At 33.5% G+C, this 25780-nt stretch overlaps 1 protein-coding gene across 3 annotated transcripts in view; it reads left to right on the forward strand.

Annotated features, from left to right (window-relative positions):
* Positions 1-25780, forward strand: part of GALNT13 (polypeptide N-acetylgalactosaminyltransferase 13) — a 533010-nt gene that overhangs the window by 214574 nt on the left and 292656 nt on the right. For all 3 annotated transcript variants that reach the window (XM_059393983.1, XM_059393985.1, XM_059393984.1), the window contains one exon: positions 22347-22515. In XM_059393983.1, coding sequence (XP_059249966.1) covers positions 22347-22515 — 169 coding nt within the window. The remainder of the gene's footprint in view (positions 1-22346; positions 22516-25780) is intronic.

A 25780-nucleotide genomic window follows, 5' to 3' on the forward strand; every position in this document is an offset into this window, starting at 1 on the left:
ACATTGAAAAGTTGGACTTCATAAAAGTTATAAGTTCTGTTTTTTATTATTTTTTTAATTTTAGAGATTTTATTTATTTGACAGAGAGAGAGAATACAAACAGGGAGAGGGGAAGGGAGAAGCAGACTCCCCACTGAGCAAGGCTCCCAGTGCAGAACTCGATCTCAGGACCCTGGGGATCATGATCTGAGTCGAAGACAGACGCTTAACTGACTGAGCCACCCAGCTGCCCTAAATTCTATTTTTTAAAAGAAAAAAACGATACCACAAAGTGGCAGAAAACTTCTGTAAAACATGTAGTTTATAATGGATTTTATCCAGAATATATAAAGAACTCTTACAAATTATAGAGATAATAGACTACCCAAGTAGAACAAATAGACAAAAAATTTGACCAGACATTTCACCGAAGAAGATAATGTGATGCAGATATGCATATAAACAGATGCTCCACATCATAGCATTAGGGAAATGCAAATGAAAGCCAAAATAAGAACACACATCTACTAGGATGGCTTAAGCCAAAGGGCTAAAAATACCAAGTTCTGGCTAGAATGCAGAACTAGAAATCTTACTAATTGCTGGTGGAAATGAAAAAACATAACACACACTTTGGAAAACAGTTTGGAAATTTCTAATAAATTTAGTTATATACTTTATATTTCATCAATCTAATTCTTTAATATTTAACCAAGAGAATACATCCAAAGATCCCTGTACAAATGTTCAAAGCTGCTTTATTTGTAACATGCAACATTTGAAAGCAATCAGATTCCCATTAACTGGTGAATGATAAAACAAATTCGGGTACTTACTAAAAAGGGCACAAATTGATGCACAGAAGAACATGTCTGATTCTCAGAAACATCATGCCAAGTGAAAGAAGCAAGACACACCAAAAACACAGAAAACTGAATGTTGTAAGATTCTATTAATAAATTCTAGTATAGAAAAAAAATTACAGGAACATAAGACAGATACAGTGATTATCAGGGGCTGATAGTATGAGGAGCAGATTGTCTGCAAATGAGAACAATGAAACTTATTGGTCTGGAAATAGTCTATATTTTGATTTGGTGGCAGTTATATGCTGTCAACATTTGTCAAAAATAATCTTAGTAAGAATGAATTTTATTGCATGAAAATTATATTAGTATATATAACTTTAATGGAATAGAATAAAAATCAAACAGCCCAACTCTTAGCCAGATGATCATGAATTTTCACAGTAAAGGGCTGTGAACTTCAGTATCTATTGCCCTGTACAAATTTCTCTTTCAAGGAAAAATTAGAAGGCGTGCCAAAAAGCAATATAAAACAGAATGTGAAGCAACATAGTCATCAAAATTAGACTCAGATATTGTTCAGGTGGTAGAAGTAATTTTATGGAATTTAAAATAATTTTAATATGTTTAATGTTAAATTCAGTATGTTTAATAGTTTTAATATGTTACACTCTAATGGAAAAGGTAAACCACATGCAATACCAGACTGATTTGGAATTTAAAATAATTTTAATATGTTTAATGTTAAATTTAGTATGTTTAATAGTTTTAATATGTTAAACTCTAATGGAAAAGGTAAACCACATGCAATACCAGACTGATAATGTCTGTAGAGATATCGAAACTATGAGAAAAAATTAAAAGGAAATATTAGAAATTAAAAGCATAGTAATAAAAAGAAAGAATACACTCAAAGTGTTCATAGCAGACTTAGTATAACCAAGAAAAGAAACAGCAAACTTGAACATAAGGTAGTAGAAGTGACCCAAACTGAAATGCAAAGAGAATGAAGACTGGAGAAGAAAACAAAACACAAATCAACACCATACCAAAGACTATGGCACAAAGTAAAAAATATATTGATGTAATTGGGATAGCAGAAGAAGAGTGAATGAGCAGATGAAATATTTGAAGACATAATGATTTATTTCCTCAAATCACAGATCCCAGAAACTCGGAAAACACAAATGAGGTAAGTATCAAGACCATACACCTAGGCAATTCCTATTAGAATTGCAGAAAACCAAAGAGAAATACAAACCTTGAGGGCAGCCAGAGAGAAGGAATCTCATTTATGGAGGAATGACAATAATTAGAGCCAACTGCTCATCAGAATCCATGCAAAAGAGGAGACTGGAGTCAAATCATTAAAGTTAAAAAAAAAAAAGAAAGAAAACACTACCAGTGTAGAATTCTATATGGGATGAAATTGTCCTTTAGTAGTGAAAGGGATATAAATATTTTCCTGAACACAAATTGAGGAAATTTATTTCTTGCAGACTGTACTGTAAAACATATGAAAGTTTCTTTAAAGGAGCATGGTAACATGTGAAAAACTTGGGTCTACATAAGGAAAGGAAGTGTATCAGAAAAGAAATGTGTATCTCTATTTGATATTCTACAAAAAAAAAAAAAAAAAAAAAAAGATCTGTTGTCATAATTAAGGACCATGAGAAATAGCAGGGGCATCCATAGAAACTTCTGAGATCAAAAAAAGATTAGAAATAGGACCACGATTAACTGACACATAGAGATGGTAAGTCAGTGTCTATAATGTCAACCTAGAGAAATTTCAGCCATGATAACATCAGATGTGTTTCTTTCTCCTCCTTTCCTCCTCCTGTCTTCTTCTTCTTCCTTTTTAAAATTTATTTATTTGAGAGAAAGCAAGTGGACAAGCAGTGGGAGGGGAAGAGGGAGAGAATCCGTAAGCAGACTTCATGCTGAATGTGAAGCCCAATGCCAGTTTATCTCACAACCCATGAGATGATGACCTGAGCCAAAAAGCAAGAGTCAAATGGGTTGAGCCACGCAGGCACCCCAAGGTGTGTTTTTATAAAGTCTTCTCTAGAACAGTGTTGGGGATCAAAAGTAACTGTTTGCCTGTTACTGCCTGTACAATGCCTCAGTGTAGGCTCAACTTCAAACATTGGTCAGATGGAGATCAAGATAACAGAGATACCACATCATTTGTCTAAATATTTGCAAGTTACGAATCTGTAGAAAACTATTAAATAAAATACTTCTACTCTTAAAAAAACTGTATTGAAATATCACAATGAACCCATTTTTAGAACCAAATAAGAATGGAGACAATACCTAGTAGTGGTGAGGATGGGGAGCAACCACATCTGTCATGCATTGCTGGTAGGAATGTGATTTAGAGGAAGGTTTGCAATTTCTTGTAAAGTTGTACCATGCCATCCAGCAGTTTCATTTCTAGGTGTTTATTCAAGAAGAATGGTTACTGATGTATTCAGTAGTATAGATGAATCTTGATATACTGAGGGAAATAAGACAGACAGAAAAGGGTACATACTGTATCATTTTTATTCATACAAATGCTATAAACACAAATTTGGACTATAGTGGCAGAAAATATATGAACAAGTCTGAGCAGTTGTGTGACTGGAAACAAACATGGGGACTTTGAGAGTAATGGATAGTCTGTTTTTTGATTGAAATGGTTAAACATATATACATTTATAAAAAATTGAACTGCACACATGAGTGTATTACATTTAAATAATACATCATTTAAGTTAGTCTTGAAAAATATATCTTAACTATGAGGGCCAGTTATTAACCTTAAAATGAGTAACATATCTGCATTTCCTTCTCTTTCTCTCTCTCGAAGATGGGCATAATTAGAATCTGCTTAATTATCTTAAGAGATATTTAATCATCCTTAGGAGAGCAATATCGTTTATATGCCAGGTAAGGAAGCTATATATCTAATAATTATACAGGTGTGATAAAAAAGGAAAAGAAAAGAAAAGAAATATTCACCATTAGCAAGTTTCTAGCCAGGAGGAATATGCTGACCTCCTAGAACAGTGGCTCCAGAATAAGAACCAAGTACATTTGTCATTATGTATTAAATAGATTTATTTAATCTGATGCAGTAAACTTTGTTCTTTTGTATTTTGTTATAGGTCTTTGTTGAATGAACAATATGCAGATAAAGTCACTATCTAAAGATACTCTATATTTGCTGCAGAAATAATTATATAATTATAGAATCATTTGTCCAAAACAAAATATTTGGAAATGTAGATAACCTATATTTTGTTATAGAAACCCAGAAAAATCATGGTATTAGGGAGTAATATACATTATTCTGTTAATATAATATATCTCTCGCTTGTAGGGAAAATTTAATTATTTTTAACAGGTATGAGTTCTCTGAATTAATATGAAGAATGATTAGTTCAGAATTAAAGAGGAAAATTTTAAATCAGTAACCATAAGATTAAGTTAAAGTGATTAAGAATGGGAAAGATTACTGAGCTCTGAGACTTATTCAGTGGAATTTGATGTCTTTAAATTGACTTTAAATATACAGCATAATTTCAGCTAGATCAGAGATTGTGAACTAAGTTTTGAATTACTATGGAACAGATAATTAAAGTAACCAAATTAAAAGAAATGCTACATAAAATTTTCTGGAGAGATTTTGGACAAATGCAGATTTTGTGCTATTTGTTTATGCTGCCTGGGTTTGATGAGGGCTTCGCTCATTAACTAGCAAGCATGGAAGTTATTAAAGCTTTCTCTATTTTTGTGTTTCCCCTTCCATAAAATTGGGGTGATGATAAATAGTGTCCACCCCATATACTTGTTACAATGCAGATTAAATGAGTTAATGTATATAATACATTTAGAACAGTGCCTAATATATAAACACAATTTAAGTATTACATGTTTTATTGTTTGTTTACTATTTTTATTGGACATTAGCACAAGTGCTCTTTGAAAGCTTTCCAGTGGTACTAATGTGAATGAATAACAGAAGGAAATGGAAACTGTTGGTGGGTGGAACAGAACTAGAGAATGTATATTATAAGATCTCAGAAGCACTAGAGTAGGAACTTTTTGCCCTAGTGTTCACTGATATATGCCAAGTATTACAAATAGAGCCGGGCATATAAAAGAAAAAAAGTGCTTGTTAAATTGAATTGTCATGAACATGAAGAGACAATTCCATCATGTCCAACACTTCATAAAAGTTAAACATCTCAATTACATCTGAACAATTATAACTAAACATGCAATGCACATGAGAATAAAATTTGATATTGTTTCATGAAATACTGTCCCAAACTTGAAAAATGAAATCTACATGAGGTAGATAATTTGCTGCTAGGAGAAAAGGCTACAAAATGCCTTGATAAGTCATTGGCATCTGACAGAACAAAGAGAAGATGGGCAATAATTTACATTAGCTGAGGAAAAAACTGGGAGGAACTGGAAAAAACTCTAAGGAGAACAAGGTTTTGTTGATCAAGGAATTCCTTAGTTGTATTCTGTGAGGAATGCATCACACTGAACCTTACCCAGTTAAACTTAACAAAGTTTGGTTTCATCTTCCTCACTTCCTTTTGCTATTCTATATGGTTAAAAAATGACCAATATGAATGGAGTTTCCTGAAATGATTATCGTGAAAACTAAACTTTTAATTCTGCCTTGGACCTCCAGGTGTAGCTTGCTTTAAAGTCTTAGGGATATCTTTTTATATGAACAGAATGACTTTACCTAAGGATCTCAGATGCTTTGTTACAAGAGAGATGTGCACCTTTGTCACCATCTTAAACTGAGGATTCCTGACTACTTTTCAGTGAGTGAGCAAATTATGTCAGTTAATAGGCAAGGGAATAGCAAGTCGCTACTATCATGGGATTCTGTTTAGTTTGGTGTGATACTTAATATGAAGAGGAAATTTACTACATTGCTCTACCTTTTCTATTCTCCCAATAGTCTGTTTTTCCTGAGACAAATACTTTCATTCTTTAAATTGTCATAAACTATTGGTAAGATCATGGATGATTTGCATGACTGACCTGCACACTAAACTCAGCTTTATTTTGTAAAAAGCTAATGCAAAAAGACATACTCTGGCCCTAAGCATGTCTCTGTTCAAAACACTTTTGTGCATTTAGGCAAAACACCTAAATTTCCAATCTTGAGATACTGTGAGTCTATAATGTGAGAAGACATGCAGGGGGTGGGTTTTGATGAATGCAAATCAATATGGTCATACATGTATCTGTTGTCAGTCTTTTCACCCAACTGGTCTCTCATTGGAGAGTTTATGAAATAGGACAGTACATAAGAAAAATGAGGTCAGAGTGAAGAAACAGAGCTGAAAGGAAACAAATTCTAAGGGGTGGTGAAATGTTTTTGCTATGCTACAATGGTAGATGAACTAACATATGATCAGTAAGCAATCTGAAAGGGCACTTCTAAAAGAACACTCATAGCTGCACTTAAAAAAAAAAAAAAACCTCATTTTGAAACCACTGGAGTATTTTTAACTTGATGGGCTATAAAATAAGAAAGAAAATAATTCAAATTAGTTCAGTGATGCAGAAGAGTAAATATAAAATAACTGTGAAAATAAAACAGTATAATGATAGATATTAAATTAGTTGTCCCTTCCTAGTAGCATGAATAAAGAGCTATGAACCCTAAATTGCAATGGAATTACCTATTGGATGACAAAACCCTGATATAAAGAGATTTTAAAGCTGTTTCCTAAAGTGACTACTACTTTTTATTCCTATAGAGAGCTGAATCTGTTAGCAAACATTGGCAGGCAACTGTGCCAGAGTAAACTGCTTTTTTCTTCTGGTTAAAATAAATTAAAAAACAATTCCTCAAAAGGTGCATAGTTACCTTGGAAATCAAGGTTGAGTCCATGATCACTATAAATAAACTTTAACTTATCATGATAGGTCTTAAGTAGTACAGGATTTAAATTATCAATGCATACAAAATGAAAATTAAATAGTTTCATATGTAGTTATGAAAAGGTGAAAATCATCAAATATGAAAGAAAAAAGTAGAATCAATAGATATTTTAAATATTACCACAAAAACTGTAAAGGTATGTGTTTATATAATTTTTTGCATAAATATAAGCATATATATGTGTATATACATACATATACATCCTTATTATATAGTCAGGTAGAATTTTAGTTAGGGATTTTTAAGAGGAAACTATAAAGAAAGAAGGAGGAAGAGGTTATTGCTTATCCTTAGCTTTAAAAGACTGTTATTTTGTATTGGTCCACTAATTTAATCCATAGCTTACCTAGATGAGAAAGTACCCCCAGTATGCCTTTAACCTTATGATATAACCAAAATTCTGTTTAAAAAACAAAACAAAACAAATAAAAGCAAGGTTTAGATAACAAAAGCCAGAGTATATTTGATAATATTTGATGTAGTTCTGATGAGTTTTAAGAAAGACTGTTTTCATTTAAATTTGTACCTTATTGTGGTTGAGCATCTTGATTTTTATGACAACATTTAAATTTTAGAATTATCGTATGTCTTTGGCACAGACAGTAAATGCTTATTGAATGAGTATTGATTTAGGTCTTGGGTGTTTTGAGTGGTTAAGTTTCTGGGATGTTTGGATACTTTAAAAAGGGCAAAAGTATTTGTATTTGGTGGATTTCTGAAATTTTAATGACATATTTACGTTATTCAGCTAGTATATTCAGTTTAACTTTTGACTTATATAAAGTCATCCTTTATTATAGCACATTATTAGTATCCTGGTTGCTCTTAATATTAACTAACAAAAAATGCCCAGAGGCAATAGAAAATTAAAAACTCAATATAAGTTAGTGTTAAGCAGTAAAATTTATCACAACTATGAATAAATACAAAGATCAGCAGCTGGTTTATACAGATGGCCAATAAAATGTTGGAATGCCCCAAATATAAACATAAGGAGTGATGGTAGGGGGCAGGTAGTGATTAGATATGTGATGGCTGAGGTTAGCTTTTGGTTTGGGTAGAACATTGGACTTTTTTTTTTCTTCCAGTAGAAATTTTCTCTGAAAAAATAATTATCAAAATGTTATGTTTCCCCTTTTAACAAATTTACATCATTTTATTTTGATAGTCTGAAATTATTGCTGGAACTTCTGAAAAGGATTTGATTTAAAGATCAAGTAACCATTTACGTAATAGGAAATCTGAGTCCATTACTGGACAGCCAAATTGAAGAACTGATATAATTTCATTTTTATAAGTTTACTGATGAAATATCCAAGCTTTCTTTCGGGATTATATCTGGTCATTCAGAAATGTAAACCTTACAAACCCTCATTAACCTCATGATATTTTTAATATCATAAAAACTGACTGTATTTTAACCTGACTCAAAGGAATACATTCTGATTAATATTTAGAATAAAACAAGCAAATTATACTTTCTCATGATTCCACTCTGTGTGTAGAATTCTAAACTTTTCCAGTTTTTGTATTCTGCCCAAGCTCGCTTTACCACACACCACATCAGAATATACACATATATACAATACCTTAACATATTTTACTCCATGAAATGTGGCAATGTTGTTTTCACAAAAGGGAACAAAGCACATCTGCTACTTGAACCTGATCCATGTTTTTGCCTAAGAAGGCCTGTCCATTAACTTTCTCTTTTTTTGTTGTTATGCCATGAAGGATAATCAGTAAGAAGGTCAAACCCATGCTCAGCATCAAGAGGTGAATACAGAAATGAAATAGTATCGGTATAACAGCCAACCAACCAGCAATGTCAACAAACAGCTATTTTTGATGGCAAAATGTCTTGAGACCAGAAGAAATGCATGTTATGATTGATTTATTGACAGTGATTTCCAGAATGTACCATAAGCACCTCAAGGATGCATAAGATACTCTATTGGGATGGAAAAAGAAAATGTTAGGATTGTTTTTTATACTACTTCAAATTTTCTATTTTTGGTTTGCTGTAATACTTCTATTAATCATCAACAAATAATCATAATACATTACAGGAATGTAGTCATATATTTTGTAATTGGTTGAAGAATATGACCCCCCAAAATGTTGACTTTTAGGAAATCATATTAGAGAGTTAAGTTGAAAAGTAGAATTGAATACAGAAAAAATGGTGAGTTCAGTGCTTGTTAGAGTCATTTAACTCTGAACTTTATCATGAAGTGATATCCACCATAGCTCTCACATACCTTCCTAAAATTTTTTTATCAGCAGGAAAGAGATGGCATACTTCATGCAAGTAGCCAAGGAAAGTATAATACAAGAAGTATTCACACAGGAATTCACACAGCTCTCAACAGAGTTTAGTTAGTGCGAAAGGAATGGTTGGTTGTGCACTGGGCTGGTAATCAGGGATTAAGTCATCATGACTCCTAGACCTTAAATGGAAGGGGAGGAGGCAATTATATGAGGTCTTAAAAAATCTCTTTTTGCAGAGGGTCACCTGAAAGAGTCTGTGGTCTTGGGACAGGGGAGGGCCACTACCCAAGGAAGAACCAAGGAAATAGATACCTTGACTTTATGTTTTGCCACTCTCCAAACTCTTACTACTGATTTCTCCTATTGACCAGATCCAGTCTGATGTCAGAGTGTACAACTGTACGGAAGTGTACAGAACTGTACAGAAGTGTACAGCTGTAATCCATACAGGTCAGCCTCCTTGGGCATAGTTTGAGAAAGAGTGGAGTGTGGATCTGCAGGAACAAATTGAAAATTTTCTGCGTTCTGCTCCTCTTTATTCTTAGTATCTTTTCTTTTCCAGAGGAAAAAAAATGTGTCTCAATACAAGGGATACATGAATCCCATTATCTACCATAGCCTAATGAATTAATGTCAGTTTAGTCATATTCCCAAATAAAACCTAAAATATTAGCAGACTTCAGTTATATAAGATAATATAGAAAAAAGATGGGGAAATTAAGAAATTCTTAAAAAGAAAAAAGGTGGGGAAATTAAGAAATTCTTAATTAACATAAAATATAGCTGCCATAGTCCCATGACGTGTGTAACTTCCCATGAGACCTTAAATGACAATCACATGTCCTTTCAACTACATCCATTCAGTGTGTATTCGAAGTTCTGTCAGTGAGTGGGCTGGAGCATTCTTTACCTGGTTTTATGATCCTGTGATATGAGCCTTTGATTGCTTCTGCCTTGATTAGATCAATTCATTATTCGGTTACCTGGCCTCTAGGTTCCAGAAATAGTTCTTGCTTCCATTGTGTGGCAGCAGTCTGATTTCCTATTAACTAACATCAGTCACTTCTGCCATTATTGTAGTTCCTTTCTCTGCCAGTGAGTTTACTGGCTTGAGTTTATGATGGCCAGAGGGCATACTCGGTTTCCAATTTGACAGAGATTGTGTTGTCTAGTGGAAGCATTTCTTCTGTGGAAACTAGTGCACTTCTACCTATTTGCTGGAAGAAGCCAGTCTCAGTTTCTGGACATGCACATTCTGTTTATAGGAGAGATGAATCAGGCATTGGATATTGGTGCAAGGTCTGTAACATCCATTGGAACATCATTCGAAGTCCACAAGATTGCATCTCCCAAAAGACCCTATAGCAGCCTTTAGCAGATTATTCCATTCTATCAAGTCTTCTGCTGCTAGATGTTGAGACAGGTGGATTTTTTGGGGTGAGCCCATAACACATTTCTTTTTCTTTTTTCTTTTTACTAATTTTTATTTTTTAAAATTTTTTCCGTGTTCCAGAATTCATTGTTTATGCACCACACCCAGTGCTCCATGCAGTACGTGCCCTCCACAATACCCACCACCAGGTTCACCCTACCTCCCACAACCCCTCCCCTCCAAAACCCTCAGTTAGTTCCTTCAAGTCCACAGTCTCTCATGGTTTGTCTCCCCCTCCAATTTCCCCCAACTCCCTTCTCCTCTCCATCTTTCCATGTCCTCCGTGTTACTCCTTATGCTCCACAAATAAGCAGAACCATATGATAATTGGCTTTCTCTGCTTGATTTACTTCATTCAGCATAATCTCTTCCAGTCCCATCCATGTTGATACAAAAGTTGGACACATTTACAAATTACTCTCCCTTGTCTGAGGTAAGATTATGTCAGAATCGAAAGAAAATAAGGATTTTGCAAACCTGCAAGTTGCGGTGCTGACAGAATTGTGACCGGAGAAGACAGTTTCCAGATACGTTTCTTCCTGCAAGAAAACATTTCCCCATAGAGATAAAAGGAGTCCAATAGAGTCAACCTCATACCAGGTACTCGAGAATGTGCCTATCAATGGCTTTGTGTTGTCTTCTTCTATCGGCAAGCTGGTTGGCCATAACCGTGTCAACTATGGTGAGAAGTTCATGTTGTCAGACCTAGGCATAGTTTTTCCTTGTGTTATCCTGGCCTACTAATATCTTTCCCATTGAGTTAAATCCACTTGATTTAACTGAAAAGAGAGACTAACAGCTATAGGACAGATAATGTTGTACATCTTATTATTGAGAGGTGCTCTGCAGCAGAAGCCTTCTTTGGAAGATTAAATGGGACACAAATATGCATATTTTATGCTCTTTTTAAGGGAACCACTCAGATACTTCATCAGAACTTTTCGTCAGTTTTCTAGTTGGGTTCTTCTAAATTCCTCCTTACCAGGGGCCCAGCCTGTCAGCTTCTGCTCAAAGATTAGTGTAGATCCTTACCTCACGCTATCTTTCCCCTTATGCTGGGTGTGGGATAAGGGGGTGGGTGAAGTGGGTATGTTTTTGCAAACTTGAGGAATCGTGTGTGATGATATATAAATGTTAAGAATTTATCTTTGTGTATCTTGGGAACAATGTATACTGAATGTTGGGCTGTGTAAGGGGCTTCTTCTAAAAATTGTTGGGTGCCTGGGTGCCTCAGTTGGTGAAGCTTCTGACTTCGGCTCAGGTCATGATCTCAGGATCCTGGGACTGAGCCCTCTGCGAACCCATACTAAACGGGGAGACTACCTCTCTCTCTTCTCCTTTCTCTGCCCCACCCCCCCCACTCATGTGACCTCTCTCTCTCAAATAAATAAAATCCTAAAATAAAATAAATAAAATGACTATTGTTCCATCTGAAATGTGCCTTTACAAAGGGCTTCCCAAAGCAGCTGACAGCCCAAATTGGTGCTTTGGTTAACATTCTTTTTTTCTTGCCTTGCCCTTGGCCTTTGTCTTGCCTTTCCTTTTTTCTTTTCTTTTCTTTTTGGCAGTGTAGGGGAATGGGATTTCCTACTTAAAGCTCAAACTAAGGCTATTACTAGAGCCATTGCAAGATGAGGGCCTTTTAAATACTTTTAATGAGGAAGCTCATTCTTACTGTAGAAGGAAATAATTTCATATTTCAGCATTATTTTATTACCTCAGTGAACACTTGAAATGCTGGGCCAGTTGTTTCCAGGAAACATTTATGACTGTGACATGTGCCAAACAACCTCTTACAGTACGTAAGAATAGCACTGGCTTAATAAATGTGTAGAATCTTCTGTAAGGATGATTGTGGGGAGAAAAAAGTAAAACATTTTATGCTAATACAAGAATTTGCTTGGTCCTATAAAGGAATGAAGAATTTTGCTACTTGTCCTTGCTCAGGTGCTAAGTGTTTTCTTCCTTAGCTGTAAATTGTAGTGAAGCTCCTGGGAAGAACTTTCCTGCTGGAAAAAACACAATTCCTGTGGGTGATCTACCTGCTTTTCATCTTACGTGCACTGAGAGGCTTTCCTTCTTTCAGGAACTCCACCCAACACCCATCTCTCTGTTTTCATGCCCCCAGCATCTACTGTCTTTACTTTGTACCTGTCACTGTCATAGTTGTGTCTGTCTTGACTAAAGCCAGGTTTCTGGTCAGTACATGGCTGAAATCACCTTATGAGGTGATGAGTTGATTTAGGAAATACAGATAATGCTAAGGGAAGCATGTAAAATCTCCTTGAATGAAAGGAACCACTGCTGGCCTTCACTGGAGACATGCACATATACATCATGGGACTTAATTTTTTATAGAAATGAGCTTATTTTGGTAACATTATTCATGATCCTTTTTCTCATTTGATTATAAAATGAACATCTTCCATATCATTACATACTTTTGTGCAGGAAATTTGTAATTACTGCAGAGTTTTCATTTTATCTAACACAGTTTATAGTATATACTATGTGTACATATGCATATTTACAGAGAGAGAGAATATACATTTATTTTTACCTGCAAATACTACTTTAGTTATTGATGTAGGTGTAACTTTGGACATATATCTCTCCTTCCTTAGAAATACATTTTTTAAAAAGGATTCTTGAGTCATAGTTTATAAGCTGTGTTTCATTTTCTTGTATGGAACATTATAGAAAGTGTGTAATGGGCATCCACTGTAGTACTTATGTGCATTGACATATAATCATTCATTTATTAATTCATTTTGTTTCCAGCTTTACTGAGGTATAATTGACAAATAAAAATTTTATAGATTTATGATGTACAGTGTGATTTTTGATATATGTGTATTTTTGTAATGATTACAAAAACATATTTTGTATGTTTTTGAAACTAATTAGTATACCTGTCACCTCACATAATTTTTTTTTTCTTTCTTATGGTGAGAACATTGGTTCTCTCTTAGTAAATTTCAAGTATACAAAATAGTATTCTTTTTTTTTTTTTAATATTTTATTTATTTATTTGACAGAGAGAAATCACAAGTAGACAGAGAGGCAGGCAGAGAGAGAGAGGGAAGCAGGCTCCCTGCTGAGCAGAGAGCCCGACGCGGGACTCGATCCCAGGACCCTGAGATCATGACCTGAGCCGAAGGCAATGGCTTAACCCACTGAGCCACCCAGGCACCCTACAAAATAGTATTCTTTAAAGTTTTTATTTAAATTCTAGTTAATAAACTAGAGATTTTTCATTTTTAAAATACCACATGGATAATTTCATGCATCTCTGAGATGTGGAAAAATTCTATTTTAACTCCTCTCTTTCTCAGTTTTTCCACAGAACTACATTGTCTGAAAATTTTCTTTAATCTTTTTCAACTTGTTCACTGGTTGAATGAACAGTTTCAGGCATCGGGTTGAGGCAGAATGCATTGATGAGTCCTCATAGACTAAAGGGGAAAATTATGAGGTGCATTAGGAAAAATAACACTATCGGGTAGAATAGGTCCAAAACCCCAACAGTTTGGCAAAATAGAGTTGTTTTCCTTTTATGTAAATTATACTATATATCTATATATCTTATCAGTTAGTGGCTCTCCTCCAAGTAGTGATTCATACACCCATGTTACTATCTTTTTATTTTGGCACTGTTTTCTTTTCTCTCTCTCTCTCTCTCTTTTTATTTTTAGGTGGGGTGGGGCATAGGGAGAGAGAGAATCTTAAGGAAGCTCCACACCAAGTATGGAGTCTGAGGCAGGGCTTGATCTCACAACCCTGAGATCATGACCTTAGCCAAAATTCAGAGTTGGGCACTTAAGCAGCTGAGAACACCCAGGTGCCCCTCCGCCCCACCATTGCTGCTTTCCACATGGCTTCCAGAATTGCTGTATTGAGGGAAAGAGCATGAAGAATCACTAGGCCTGGGTTTGGCTTATATCATTTCTGTCCTCAGTTACAAAACACATTTAACTGCAGGGGAGGCTGGAGAATGTTGTATGGCTGTGTGTTTAGGTAGGAGAGAAAATGGGCTCAATAGTTAGACTCTCTGCCATAACATGTGAACAGGTAGTGATAATTTAGTATTATGAAAGGATAATGGAGTGAAGTTACAGACTATAAAATCATGGAGGAGAGGACAATTACCTTTCCTTAAAGTTGAAATTGGTGAAGAGGGACTGTTTTGGTCATCAGAAATAGAAGATACTTCCTAGCCAAAGGGATATATGGAAAGTCAGAGATAATAAAAAGAATAATTCCTATATAGTATGATAAATATATAATTTCTTCATTAAATTTCTATCACTTTTTCAAAACAAATTTTCAAACAAATTTGTAAGAATTGATTCACAATGAAGTATATTAATTGAATCATGATTTATAATAGGAATTTTTGAAACAATATAAATGTTTAGTGAAAACAGATTGATTAAATAAATCATAGTATAGCCAAACTATGGCATACTTTGCAGACAATAGAAAATAGGTATATATATATATATATATATATATATATATATATATATATATATATATATATGAGATTCCCACAATTGCTTTTTAAATGCTAAAAGTAAGCATTAATCATAATGATCATGCTAAATGAAATGATAAAATTCGGTGTATATGAATGATCCCATTTTAAATACACAAGTGTGTTTCTCCAGAGATCTAAGTTAATCATCCATGCAGTCATTTCATTATTCACTTTCTTTTTTATAGTGCCTGCCTACCCCTGCCTTTGTCTCTCCTCTTTGTCTATCTCTACCATCTTTCTTTCTTCTTTTAAATGAGTGTATGTATTTATTTGTCATAAATTAATGTACTTTTTATTTAAAAAGAAATAAAAGTTTGGCAATTAGTGTCCCCTTCCTTCTGCATATGATCTCTCATTTAGCTAGCTGGTAAAAATACCACCTTATTAATAACTACTGTGAGGCCCTCCTGGGAAACAATAGCTAATGCTATTTACAACATTTTTGCCACATAAAAATCTAGTTACTGAAAGGTAGACAAAAATCAGAACAACACATATGGCTAGGATAAAAAATGAAAAAAAAATGTTATTGCCAGATGTGTTAGATTTATAAAAGTTGCATATATTTTTCAAAGAGATAGTAAGTGAATTCATGTTTATGCATTAGAGTCATTTTGATTGTTTAATATATATTAAGCTATATGTTGTAATATCAGTACTGTAATATTTATATTTGAAGTCTGTTACTGTTTCTAACAGAAATGGGCCTAATTAAGTGAATATAAATTTCCTTGTTCCTAAACAAGTATTACCTTTGACAAATTCAGGGTCTTTAGATTGGCAAAATAGCATGGTCCAGGCAATCCTGAAGGGAGACCAAATGGTCTGGATGGTGAAAGTGTATCCCAGTAATGGTTTGATTTCCTTATCTCTGAGTCCATCACGAACACATTTATGATTGGCAAGATAAAAAGCACTGTCTTAGAGAAATTGATTTATTAGCAATGGAGTATGAATATTCAAAGATGAAAGAGGTTGAAAGTCAGGGTTTTAAATTTATTACAGTTGACAAATCAGAAGTGATACAAGTGAGAGAAAAGCTGTAGTGTTACCAGAAAGAACACTTTTAAAGGCAAATATACAGAAAGTAATAATTGAGTAAATTTGAGAATGGAAATACAATTTGAAGTAATTTCCTGGAGGGCATGGCACCTGGAATAACATTAGGTTTTGGTTCAAAATTATGCTTTTACCAACATACATTATATATTACTGTGCTCTTTAACTGAAAAAAGTTATTACTTTAAAATCAACTTAATGGGCACCTGGGAAGCTTAGTCAGTTAAGTGTCCAACTCTTGATTTTGACTCAGGTCATGATCACAGGCTCCTGGGATTGAACTCAGCGATGGCCTCTGCGCTTAGCATGGAGTCTGCTTGGGATTCTCAATTTCCCTCTTTCTCTGCTCTTCCCCCCATTCATGCTCTCTCTCTGTCTCTCTCTGAAATAAATAAATTTTCTAAAAAGTATATGTATATATATGAAATAAAAGAAAATAAACTTGAAATTTTCTTACTCGGGATTTTTTTTCCCCTACATATAAATTGTCTTTTTACATCTCTCTCTTTTTTCAAATAAATAATGCTCATTGTCCTTGGGACATTTATGCAATTGAAAAAAAAATGATCATAATGAAACCTACATAACCAATAATGAAAATAATACATAGTGTTCCTTTGGTAGATTAATTGATTGGTTGGCTTGTAGTTATATTTTTAAATTTTGGTAGTTATCCTTTTAATCAGTAGAAATTCTAAGATTAAAGTGAAATCTCCTTAAAGTCTTTGTAGTATGTACTGTGTTAAAAAATGAAATAAATATGTATATACATACACACATATATATAATTCTGCTTTCATATTTCTACAAGCTTTACAATGTCATTTTGAGTGAAGTTACTATTTTTTAATGATTTCATCATATAATTAGAAAGAAAATAACAGAGCACAGCATATTATTTTTGCAGTTCAAACTAGCTTTTGAATTGGGACATTTCCATTCCTGTTCAAATTAATAATAATCGAATCATAATATAGATTTTGTTGCCTTTTGTATTACATTTGTTGCCTTTTGTATTTACATTTATATTAGAGGAGAAAAGTTGAATCAGTACTTCAATGATTTTTTTTTTTTAAAGATCTTATTTATTTATTTGACAGAGAGAAATCACAAGTAGATGGAGAGGCAGGCAGAGAGAGAGAGAGAGGGAAGCAGGCTCCCCGCTGAGCAGAGAGCCCGATGGGGGACTCGATCCCAGGGCCCTGAGATCATGACCTGAGCCGAAGGCAGCAGCTTAACCCACTGAGCCACCCAGGCGCCCCGAATGATTTTTTTTTTAAAGTTTGGCTATGGGGGAACATATTGTTTGGATGTAGGAGGTCCTTTTTCTTTCTTTCTTTTTTTCTTTCCTTTTTCCCCCCTCTTCTTTTCTTTCTTCCTTTTCTTTCTTTCTTTCTTTTTTTTTGTTTTTGTTTGTTTTTTTTAGCTATGTAGAGGGGAGAAATCATATAGGTTAGAAAAAAAATAGGAGTTGTTTTTAAACAAAATGCGAATCAGAGATAAGCCACATATCCAATCATTTAATCTTTCCCATTTCCTATTTATATAACTGAAGAAAAAATATGTTGTAGTGTGTATTTTCGTATATGTGCTGCCGAAGCGAGCACTGTAGTGTGTATTTTCTAACAAGATGAATTCTTCCAGAAAAGACCCAGAAAAAGAAAAAGGCTAGTTCTATGGTGTAATTACCTAGCATTCTTTCCCATTTTTGCTTGAGCAAGGTGAAAAACACCAATGGGTCTGCTCATTAAAAATTTATAAATTTTTAATTTATAAAAGTTTAATTTTTATAAATTAAAAAAAATTATAAAATGTCAAATATGCATTTGTTAATGGCTGTTATAGAAAAAAAATATTTAACTTTAGGAACGAGAACTTAACCTGATAGACATTAAGTTTTTATCTATTCTCCACTAAGAAAATGAGAATAATTAAGAATGGTAATAGGTGCTTGCTAACTGGTTCTAAGTGTAAGGATACTGTTTATGGCAATTTTGTTTTTATTGATGATAATTCTATAACATGATCACATTCATTGTTACTAACACTGACATGTCATCCTCAGAATGCTAAGCAAAGCAAATGGCTGCATCTTTGAACATATTGCAGAAACCAAATACCTTTGTGTGCAACTTGATCTTCATGCCCTAAGATGTAGCTGAGTGACCTGTCTTTTCCACATAGAATAAAAGGTTATAACCCTGTCTGGTTCCTAGATGTTGACTCTGGTGCATTTTTCTGGAATGTGATATGCTTTTATTGGAGTATACAGAGGGACTTTTAAAAACACTATAAATGGTGAATTGCTTTCTTAATTTCTAAAAATTCTTAACCTCCAATTCTTCAATCACTTTATTTTCTAAAGATTTTTTAAAAGTTTTATTGAAGTAAATAATTTTGAACAACTTTTCTTTTAATGTTGTTTTCTTAGTTTTTCCCTTGAGCTCTCTGCTCTCTTTTAAAAATAGCATGTATGTATGTATGTATGTATGTGTATATGTATTTATTTTTATCATGTTACTTAAAAAAAAAATCTTTCTTCCCTCTTCCCATAACTGCCATCATCTTTACAAGAAAAAGTCAACTTTAAATGGTATATTCCCATTTTCTCTTACCAGTTATCCTGCCAACTCCTGTGATCTTGCCTGATGGTTGAATTGAATGATGGGAATGTGCTGGTAGCATGGCACCTGGTTGTTAAACACAGAAAGGAGTTCCAAAGGCATTGAAGATAGAAACAAAACAAGGAGTTTAGATATATATGACAATAGAGAAAATGAACAAGTACTAACTGAAAAAAGGAAAAAAAAAACCCACTTTCTTGAGAAAGTTAAATGCTGTTTCTCCAATTTCTCCAAACCAGAAAGGATAGGCATATAGTTATAAAGCAATAGCTGATGACAACAATGATATTTAAATATATACATTTTACTACCAAAACAGTGAATTGCTGAAAAAATGAAAATTGAAACAGCACTAAGATGTGATTATTTTGCCTGTCACATTGGGGGAAAAAGATGATACTACGCAATACTGGCAAGTATATGGAGAAAGTAGTGTTGATCTTCTGCAATAGAGAGTGCTAATTGGTTCAACTTTTTGGTGGCCAATTTGAAAATCCATGTTTAAGTTCACATATTGCATAACCTTTGGCTCAGCAATTTTGTGTTGATAAATGTACCATGCATGCACTAACACAAGTTTATAAAAATTTATGTACAAAAGTATTTTCTGAGGGAATGTTGAGCTTTAGTTCTAGAATCACACAGATCTGAGTTGTAATCACTGCTTCATCACTTTCGAAGTATATTAGCTTGGGCAAGTTACATACCATGTTTAGATGTTTAGATACCACTATACTTTTTTTTAATATAATTGTTTATTTTTTATAAACATATATTTTTATCCCCAGGGGTACAGGTCTGTGAATCACCAGGTTTACACACTTCACAGCACTCACCAAAACACATACCCTCCCCAATGTCCATAATACTTTGATAATTAAATGAAATTGTGTCTATAAAGTGTGTAACAAAGTATTTGGCACCTTGTAAATACTTTATTACTCTTTGTAGTGAAGATAACATTGTTATAAATATTATGCAGCGTGGTTTAGTATAACAAAGATCTGAAAACAAGCCCCATTATTCATCAACTAGGATATCAGCTAAATAAACTTAGGTTCATTGACTAGAATACCACAGAGTCACTAAAAAGAGTAAGATCAATCTACATGGAAGGAGAGGCAAGAAATATTGGGAAAAAAAACAAGTTTTAGTATTAATGGTATTATTCCATGTGTATGAAAAGACAGAGTAATATATTTTTATTAGTATATATAAACAGAGAGAGAGGAAAAGAATATTAACCAACATATTAATAGTGATTCTCTCTGGGAAGTAGAATAATGAGCCACTTTTATTTTTTCTGTATTTTTTGAAATATTTTATGTTTTTAAAAATCATTCTTTATCCAGAAGTCAAAAAATTTTTATCACAAAAAACTAATCCTATTTTTCTGGCATTATCTATCTATACATATGTATGCTGATTCCAGACCAGAATATATAATCTAGCCATATCTATATCCATAAACATAGATTACATATTCTGGTCTATAGCCTTAATACCCCAGAAATAGGGTATATGTACACATACATAAAGTATCAGTGGTAACTAAGTATCATGTAGCCTGATATGTATTTTACTTGAAAATAAGAGGGAACTACAGAAATTCATTTTTAACCCTTTTTATGGAATCAATACTTAAAAAAGAAACCCTAGGGATGCCTGGGTGGCTCAGTTGGTTAAGCAGCTGCCTTCGGCTCAGGTCATGATCCCAGCGTCCTGGGATCGAGTCCCACATCGGGATCCTTGCTCCGCAGGGAGCCTGCTTCTCCCTCTGACTCTGCCTTCCACTGTCTGCCTGTGCTCGCTCTCGCTCACTCTCTCTCTGACAAAAAAAAAAAAAAAAAAAAAAAAAAAAAAAAAAAACCCTAGAATAGAAATGGAAGGAAACTTAGTATCCAAGTCCAACATCTCACCAGGAGCACAAAGTCAGTGAAAGCTAACTCCATCAACTTTATCTGATTTGGGGGATAATAAACATATTAACTCCCAAAGTAAAATATTGCTGTTAGAATTTTATTTCTTAAATTGACAAAATGTGCTTTTTCATAAAATTTCTGCTATTGTCTCTATTTTTGCTTCATGAAGTGAATGAGGCTCTTTATAAACTCTTCAGATGACCACTTTTTAAATAATTTGGGGTTGGATACATACAATTTTTTCATTTAAAATTTTCCCAGTTCTTAGTATTTTTCTGTATGTCAGAGGATTTCTGGGCTTGTTATCTTCTTCTCATATCTCATACTCCTATCTGAAGGTCCTTAGAGATGCTTATTCTCTTTTATAGTCTGACTCATGCCATTCCAAAAAGAATAATCAACTGAATGATCCCATTGTTTATTAGTATTAGTAATATCAGGCTAGATGTTCTCTACGTATAAATATCAAGGCAGACAAAAGTTTTCTTATTATGTTCTAGTTTCAAACCTATTCTATTATTTTGGAATTTGTATTTTTATGAAATATTTCACAAATTATTTTCACAGTCTTTATATACTTTATAAATTTTACAATTTTTAAGGTAATCTGGCTCCAAATATTTGCCCCTAGGTGGGAAGCTAATTTCAGTATGAATAATGTGTTAGGGAATAAAATAGTAACACATTGAAAAAGTCAAGACCAGACCACATTCCTTTCATTTTAACTTAATTTAGCATCATTATGAAGAGTAAATTAAGGATCCATTAGGACTGACTGGAATTTTTAAAAACTGATATATTAACATTCACATTCACATATGCACACATGCACATACACATACACACACATACACACAAACATTGAAAGGTATTTTGGAGCAAGAGGGAATATTAGTGTAGTGATAACTTGCAGGGAAATGACCTGTATATGGAATCCTGAGTTTTCTTGATAAATAGTCAAGTCCGGAATATTGTTGAGAGGTGCCAGTAATGGAGCATATAGTGTCCAAATCCAACTTGACATTTGAAAATCTATTTCACCACTGTGAAAGTTCTATTTTTTTAAAAAGCTTTGACAGAGGAATCAAATTGCAGTTGAGATGGGTTATCAACCTTGCTTTCTTTTAGAAAGGTGCACTGGGAGTAGGTATGTGAAATATCAAAACATTTAATTGAATGAAAATAAATTTATGTTGGCATATTCTCAAAAGTTCTCTTTGATTTTGCACAATTTTGTCTGCCTAAGTGTTCAAGTTCATCCCTTCTCTAATTTATATTAAAAATATGACAGGGACAGCTGGGTGGCTTAGTGGTTTAAAAGCCTCTGCCTTTGGCTCAGGTCATGATCCCAGGGTCCTGGGATTGAACTTAGCAGGCAGTCTGCTTCCCCATTGCCCCCTGCCCACCACCACCTGCCTTTCTGCTGTGATCTCTGTCTGTCAAATAATAAATTAAAAATCTTAAAAAATATATGACAGAGAAGTTTTAAGTATTGATTAATCAAATCATATAATATGTTTAGACTTAAAAGGCAACATGCAGCATTGAGATAATGAATTAAAATAGGTTGTTTCATTAGCGTAGTGTATGGTTTGTAAGTAAGCAATAAAGACTTGATGTTTATGTTATTAAGCCGGTCTCTAGATTATAGACTTCAAAATCTAATCTAACATAAGAGTTTATTTATTCAGTTCATTATCTGTGTGTTTGTATGTGTGTGTGTACCTGTGTGTGTCTTACAGCTGTTATTTCAAGAAATCAAGAAGGGCCAGGAGAAATGGGAAAGGCTGTGCTGATTCCTAAAGATGACCAGGAGAAAATGAAAGAACTGTTTAAAATCAATCAGTTTAACCTTATGGCCAGTGACTTGATCGCCCTTAACAGAAGTCTACCGGATGTGAGATTAGAAGGGTGAGTTTCCATGAGTTTCCATGATTATTTCCTATAATCTTATATATTGCTAATCTCTATATCTCAGAACTTCTGGATCTCTATGGTTCTGAATGCCATAGTGGGGATGTACTGTGCATCATATGATAAGAAATACTATTTTCTTCCCTGGCAGAGCAAAATAGTATGCTTGCAAAGACACTACAGAATATGCAAGCCTAACAGGTTTCTCTTCATGAGATGTTTTTTGTTTTGCTTTGCTTTATCTTCCCAAATACAGAATAAACATGCTATTTGATAGGTTATATGCTTGCTTTCCTAGAGAGCTCTTACACTTTGTATTGAAAAACTATATGCTTTGCTTCCAGTGTAAAAATGGCCCATTGCTGATATGATTCTTTGACCCTTTAAACATTATTTATTATGGATTCCAGCAATTTATGGTACTATTTATAATTAGAATGCTTAGCTATCAGCCATGGAAGAAATATTCACTGGGAAATAGTAATACTCCATGCAGGATGATGTTGAAAAATTCAGCTTGTTTATGATTAACTGTATGCTATGCTCTAGATAGTTGAACATGTTTTAAATGGGTGTAATAAAAATCAGAATATTTAGTGGCAGTATTGTCATCCTAGTAATACAGTTCTTACAAAGCAGACTCTTGGCGCTTAGAAAAGATATATCCCGAGACTTTAGAAAATTTCCAAGTTTACAGATAAGCTGCAGACCCCACTTCCATGGAAATAGAAGTTGTTCTTTTATGCATGTAATGACTTTCTCCATATAGAATAAAATTACAATTAATGCAAATAATGGCTGCCACCTATAATGGTTATATTACATTAGTAGCATAGTGATGTTAACATCATATTAAATAAATCTGATTTTTTTCCTTTCTAAATTACTACAAATGAGACCAAAACAGAGTAAACAAATCTTGTTGAATTGGTGGGACTGGATTATCAGGTTTATTTGATAGCTAACTAACTGGGCTTGTATACCTTCATATGCTTTTGAAATGTCTCTCTCACCACCCCCCCCAAAATCCCCAAACCAACCACAAATAACTACATATTATGGACATCTGTGTCCTCTAATAAATGACTAAAATGTTGAATATTACATTTGTGCATTCCAAAGACCTATATCATTTTATAGGTAGTTTTATCCATATTTGTATATTTGTACATAGACACATTTAAGATATACAATAAGCATATTCTTTGAAAGAATTTTGAACAGTTTAGATGCTGTTTATGCCATTATAATAATGCATTTCTTTGTTTTATATATCATGTTGTGATAAAATGGATAAATACGATGCCTATTCAGGAAAAACAAACACTATTTCAAATTTTTAAGAATTCTTCACTTTCAACTATAAGAACATAAATTTTATATGAGATCTGGGATAATTAAGCTGACGGCTGTGTTAGTACAGAACCATCACTTCAAAAAAATTTTCACCAAACATTGTTTAAAATATTTGTGGCCAATGTATTTCTTCTTTTAAGAATCACTTAGTAAATTAAGTACTTGAGTAATTAAGCCTTAAAATACAGAACAATTTAGCATTTTAAAATGGAGATTTCAAATGGATTACTATAAAAACTACACAAAATGCAAGACTTACTGTGTTTTTATCTATTTATGTGTGTATGAGGTTGACACATTTTATTACACACACACATTTTATTACACACACAATTTATTATACACGTAATTTATTACAAGAATTTCTATACACCACATCCCTTTCTTTTAAGTTGAGGTATAATTGACGTATAAGAAATACTCATTTCAGGGTACAATGTAGTGATTTGATATTTGCATACAATGTAAAATGATCACCACAATAAATTCTAGTTAACATCTATCAGCATACAGAATTACAAAAATTTTTTTCTCGTGGTGAGAACTTTTAAGATTTACTCTTTCAGCACCTATCAAATATGCAACACAGTATTTTTTACTGTAGTGGTCATACTGTACATTATATCCCCATGACTTAGTTATTTTATAACTGGAAATTTGTACCTCTTGACCTCATTCACCCAATTCTCCCAGCCCCCAAAGATCCTCCCCTCTTGACACCAGCAGTCTGTTCTCTGTTTTGTTTATTCATTTTATTGTTTTTTAGATTTCATCTGTAGGTGAAATCATACAGTCTTTGTCTTTTTCTCTCTGACTTATTTTATTTAGTGTAATACCATCAAGGTGCATCCATATTGTTGCAAATGGCAAGATTTCATTCATATTTATGGCTGAGTATTCTATTGTATATATATATACTACTTTATACATTTATCTTCCTATGGAAACTTAGGATATTTCCATATTTTGACTACTGTAAATAATGTTGCAGTGAACATAAGCGTGCATATGTGACTTCAAATGTGTGTTTCTTTTTGGATAAATACCCAGCAGAGGAATTTTTGTATCATATGGTAGTCCTATCCTTAATATTTTGAGGAACCTACATACTGTTTTCCATAATGGCTGCACCAGTTTACATTCCCACCAGCAGTATATGAAAGTCTTTTCTCTACATTTTTACCAACACTAATTTCTTATCTTTTTGATATTAGCCATTCTGACAGTTGTGAGGTGATATGTCATTGAGATTTTGATTTCCATTGTTTGACTTTTTAGTGATAATGAGCATATTTTCATGTGCCTATTGGCCACCTGTATATCATCTTTGGAAAAATGTACAGATCTTCTGCCCATTTTTTAATTGGATTGTTATTATTGTTACTGAGTTGTATCAATTTTTTGCATATTTTGGATATTAACCCTTATCATATATGTGATTTTCAAATATCTTCTTTCTTTTGGTAGGTGGCCCTTTCATTTTGTTTCCGGTTTTCTTTGCAGTGCAGGGATTTTTTAGTTTGATGCAGCCCCACTTGTTTATTTTTGCTTTTCTTGTTTTTAACTTTCCGGTTTTCTTTGCAGTGCAGGGATTTTTTAGTTTGATGCAGCCCCACTTGTTTATTTTTGCTTTTCTTGTTTTTAACTTTGGAATCAGATCCAAAAAGTCATCACCAAGATAGATGTCAGGAGCAGACTGTGCCTGTTTTCTTCTGGGAGTTTTATGGTTTCAAGTCTTAACATTCAAGTCTTTAAGCCATTTTGAGTTAATTTTTGGGTATGGTGTAACATAGTGGTCTAATTTTATTCTTTTGCTTATATCTGTCCAGTTTTTCTAATACCATTTATTAAGAGAGTGTCTTTTCCCCATTGTACATTCTTGCCTTCTTTTTCATAAATTAATTGA

The sequence above is a fragment of the Mustela nigripes genome, chromosome 3, assembly GCF_022355385.1.
Source record: "Mustela nigripes isolate SB6536 chromosome 3, MUSNIG.SB6536, whole genome shotgun sequence".
NCBI classification, from domain to species: Eukaryota; Metazoa; Chordata; class Mammalia; order Carnivora; family Mustelidae; genus Mustela; species Mustela nigripes.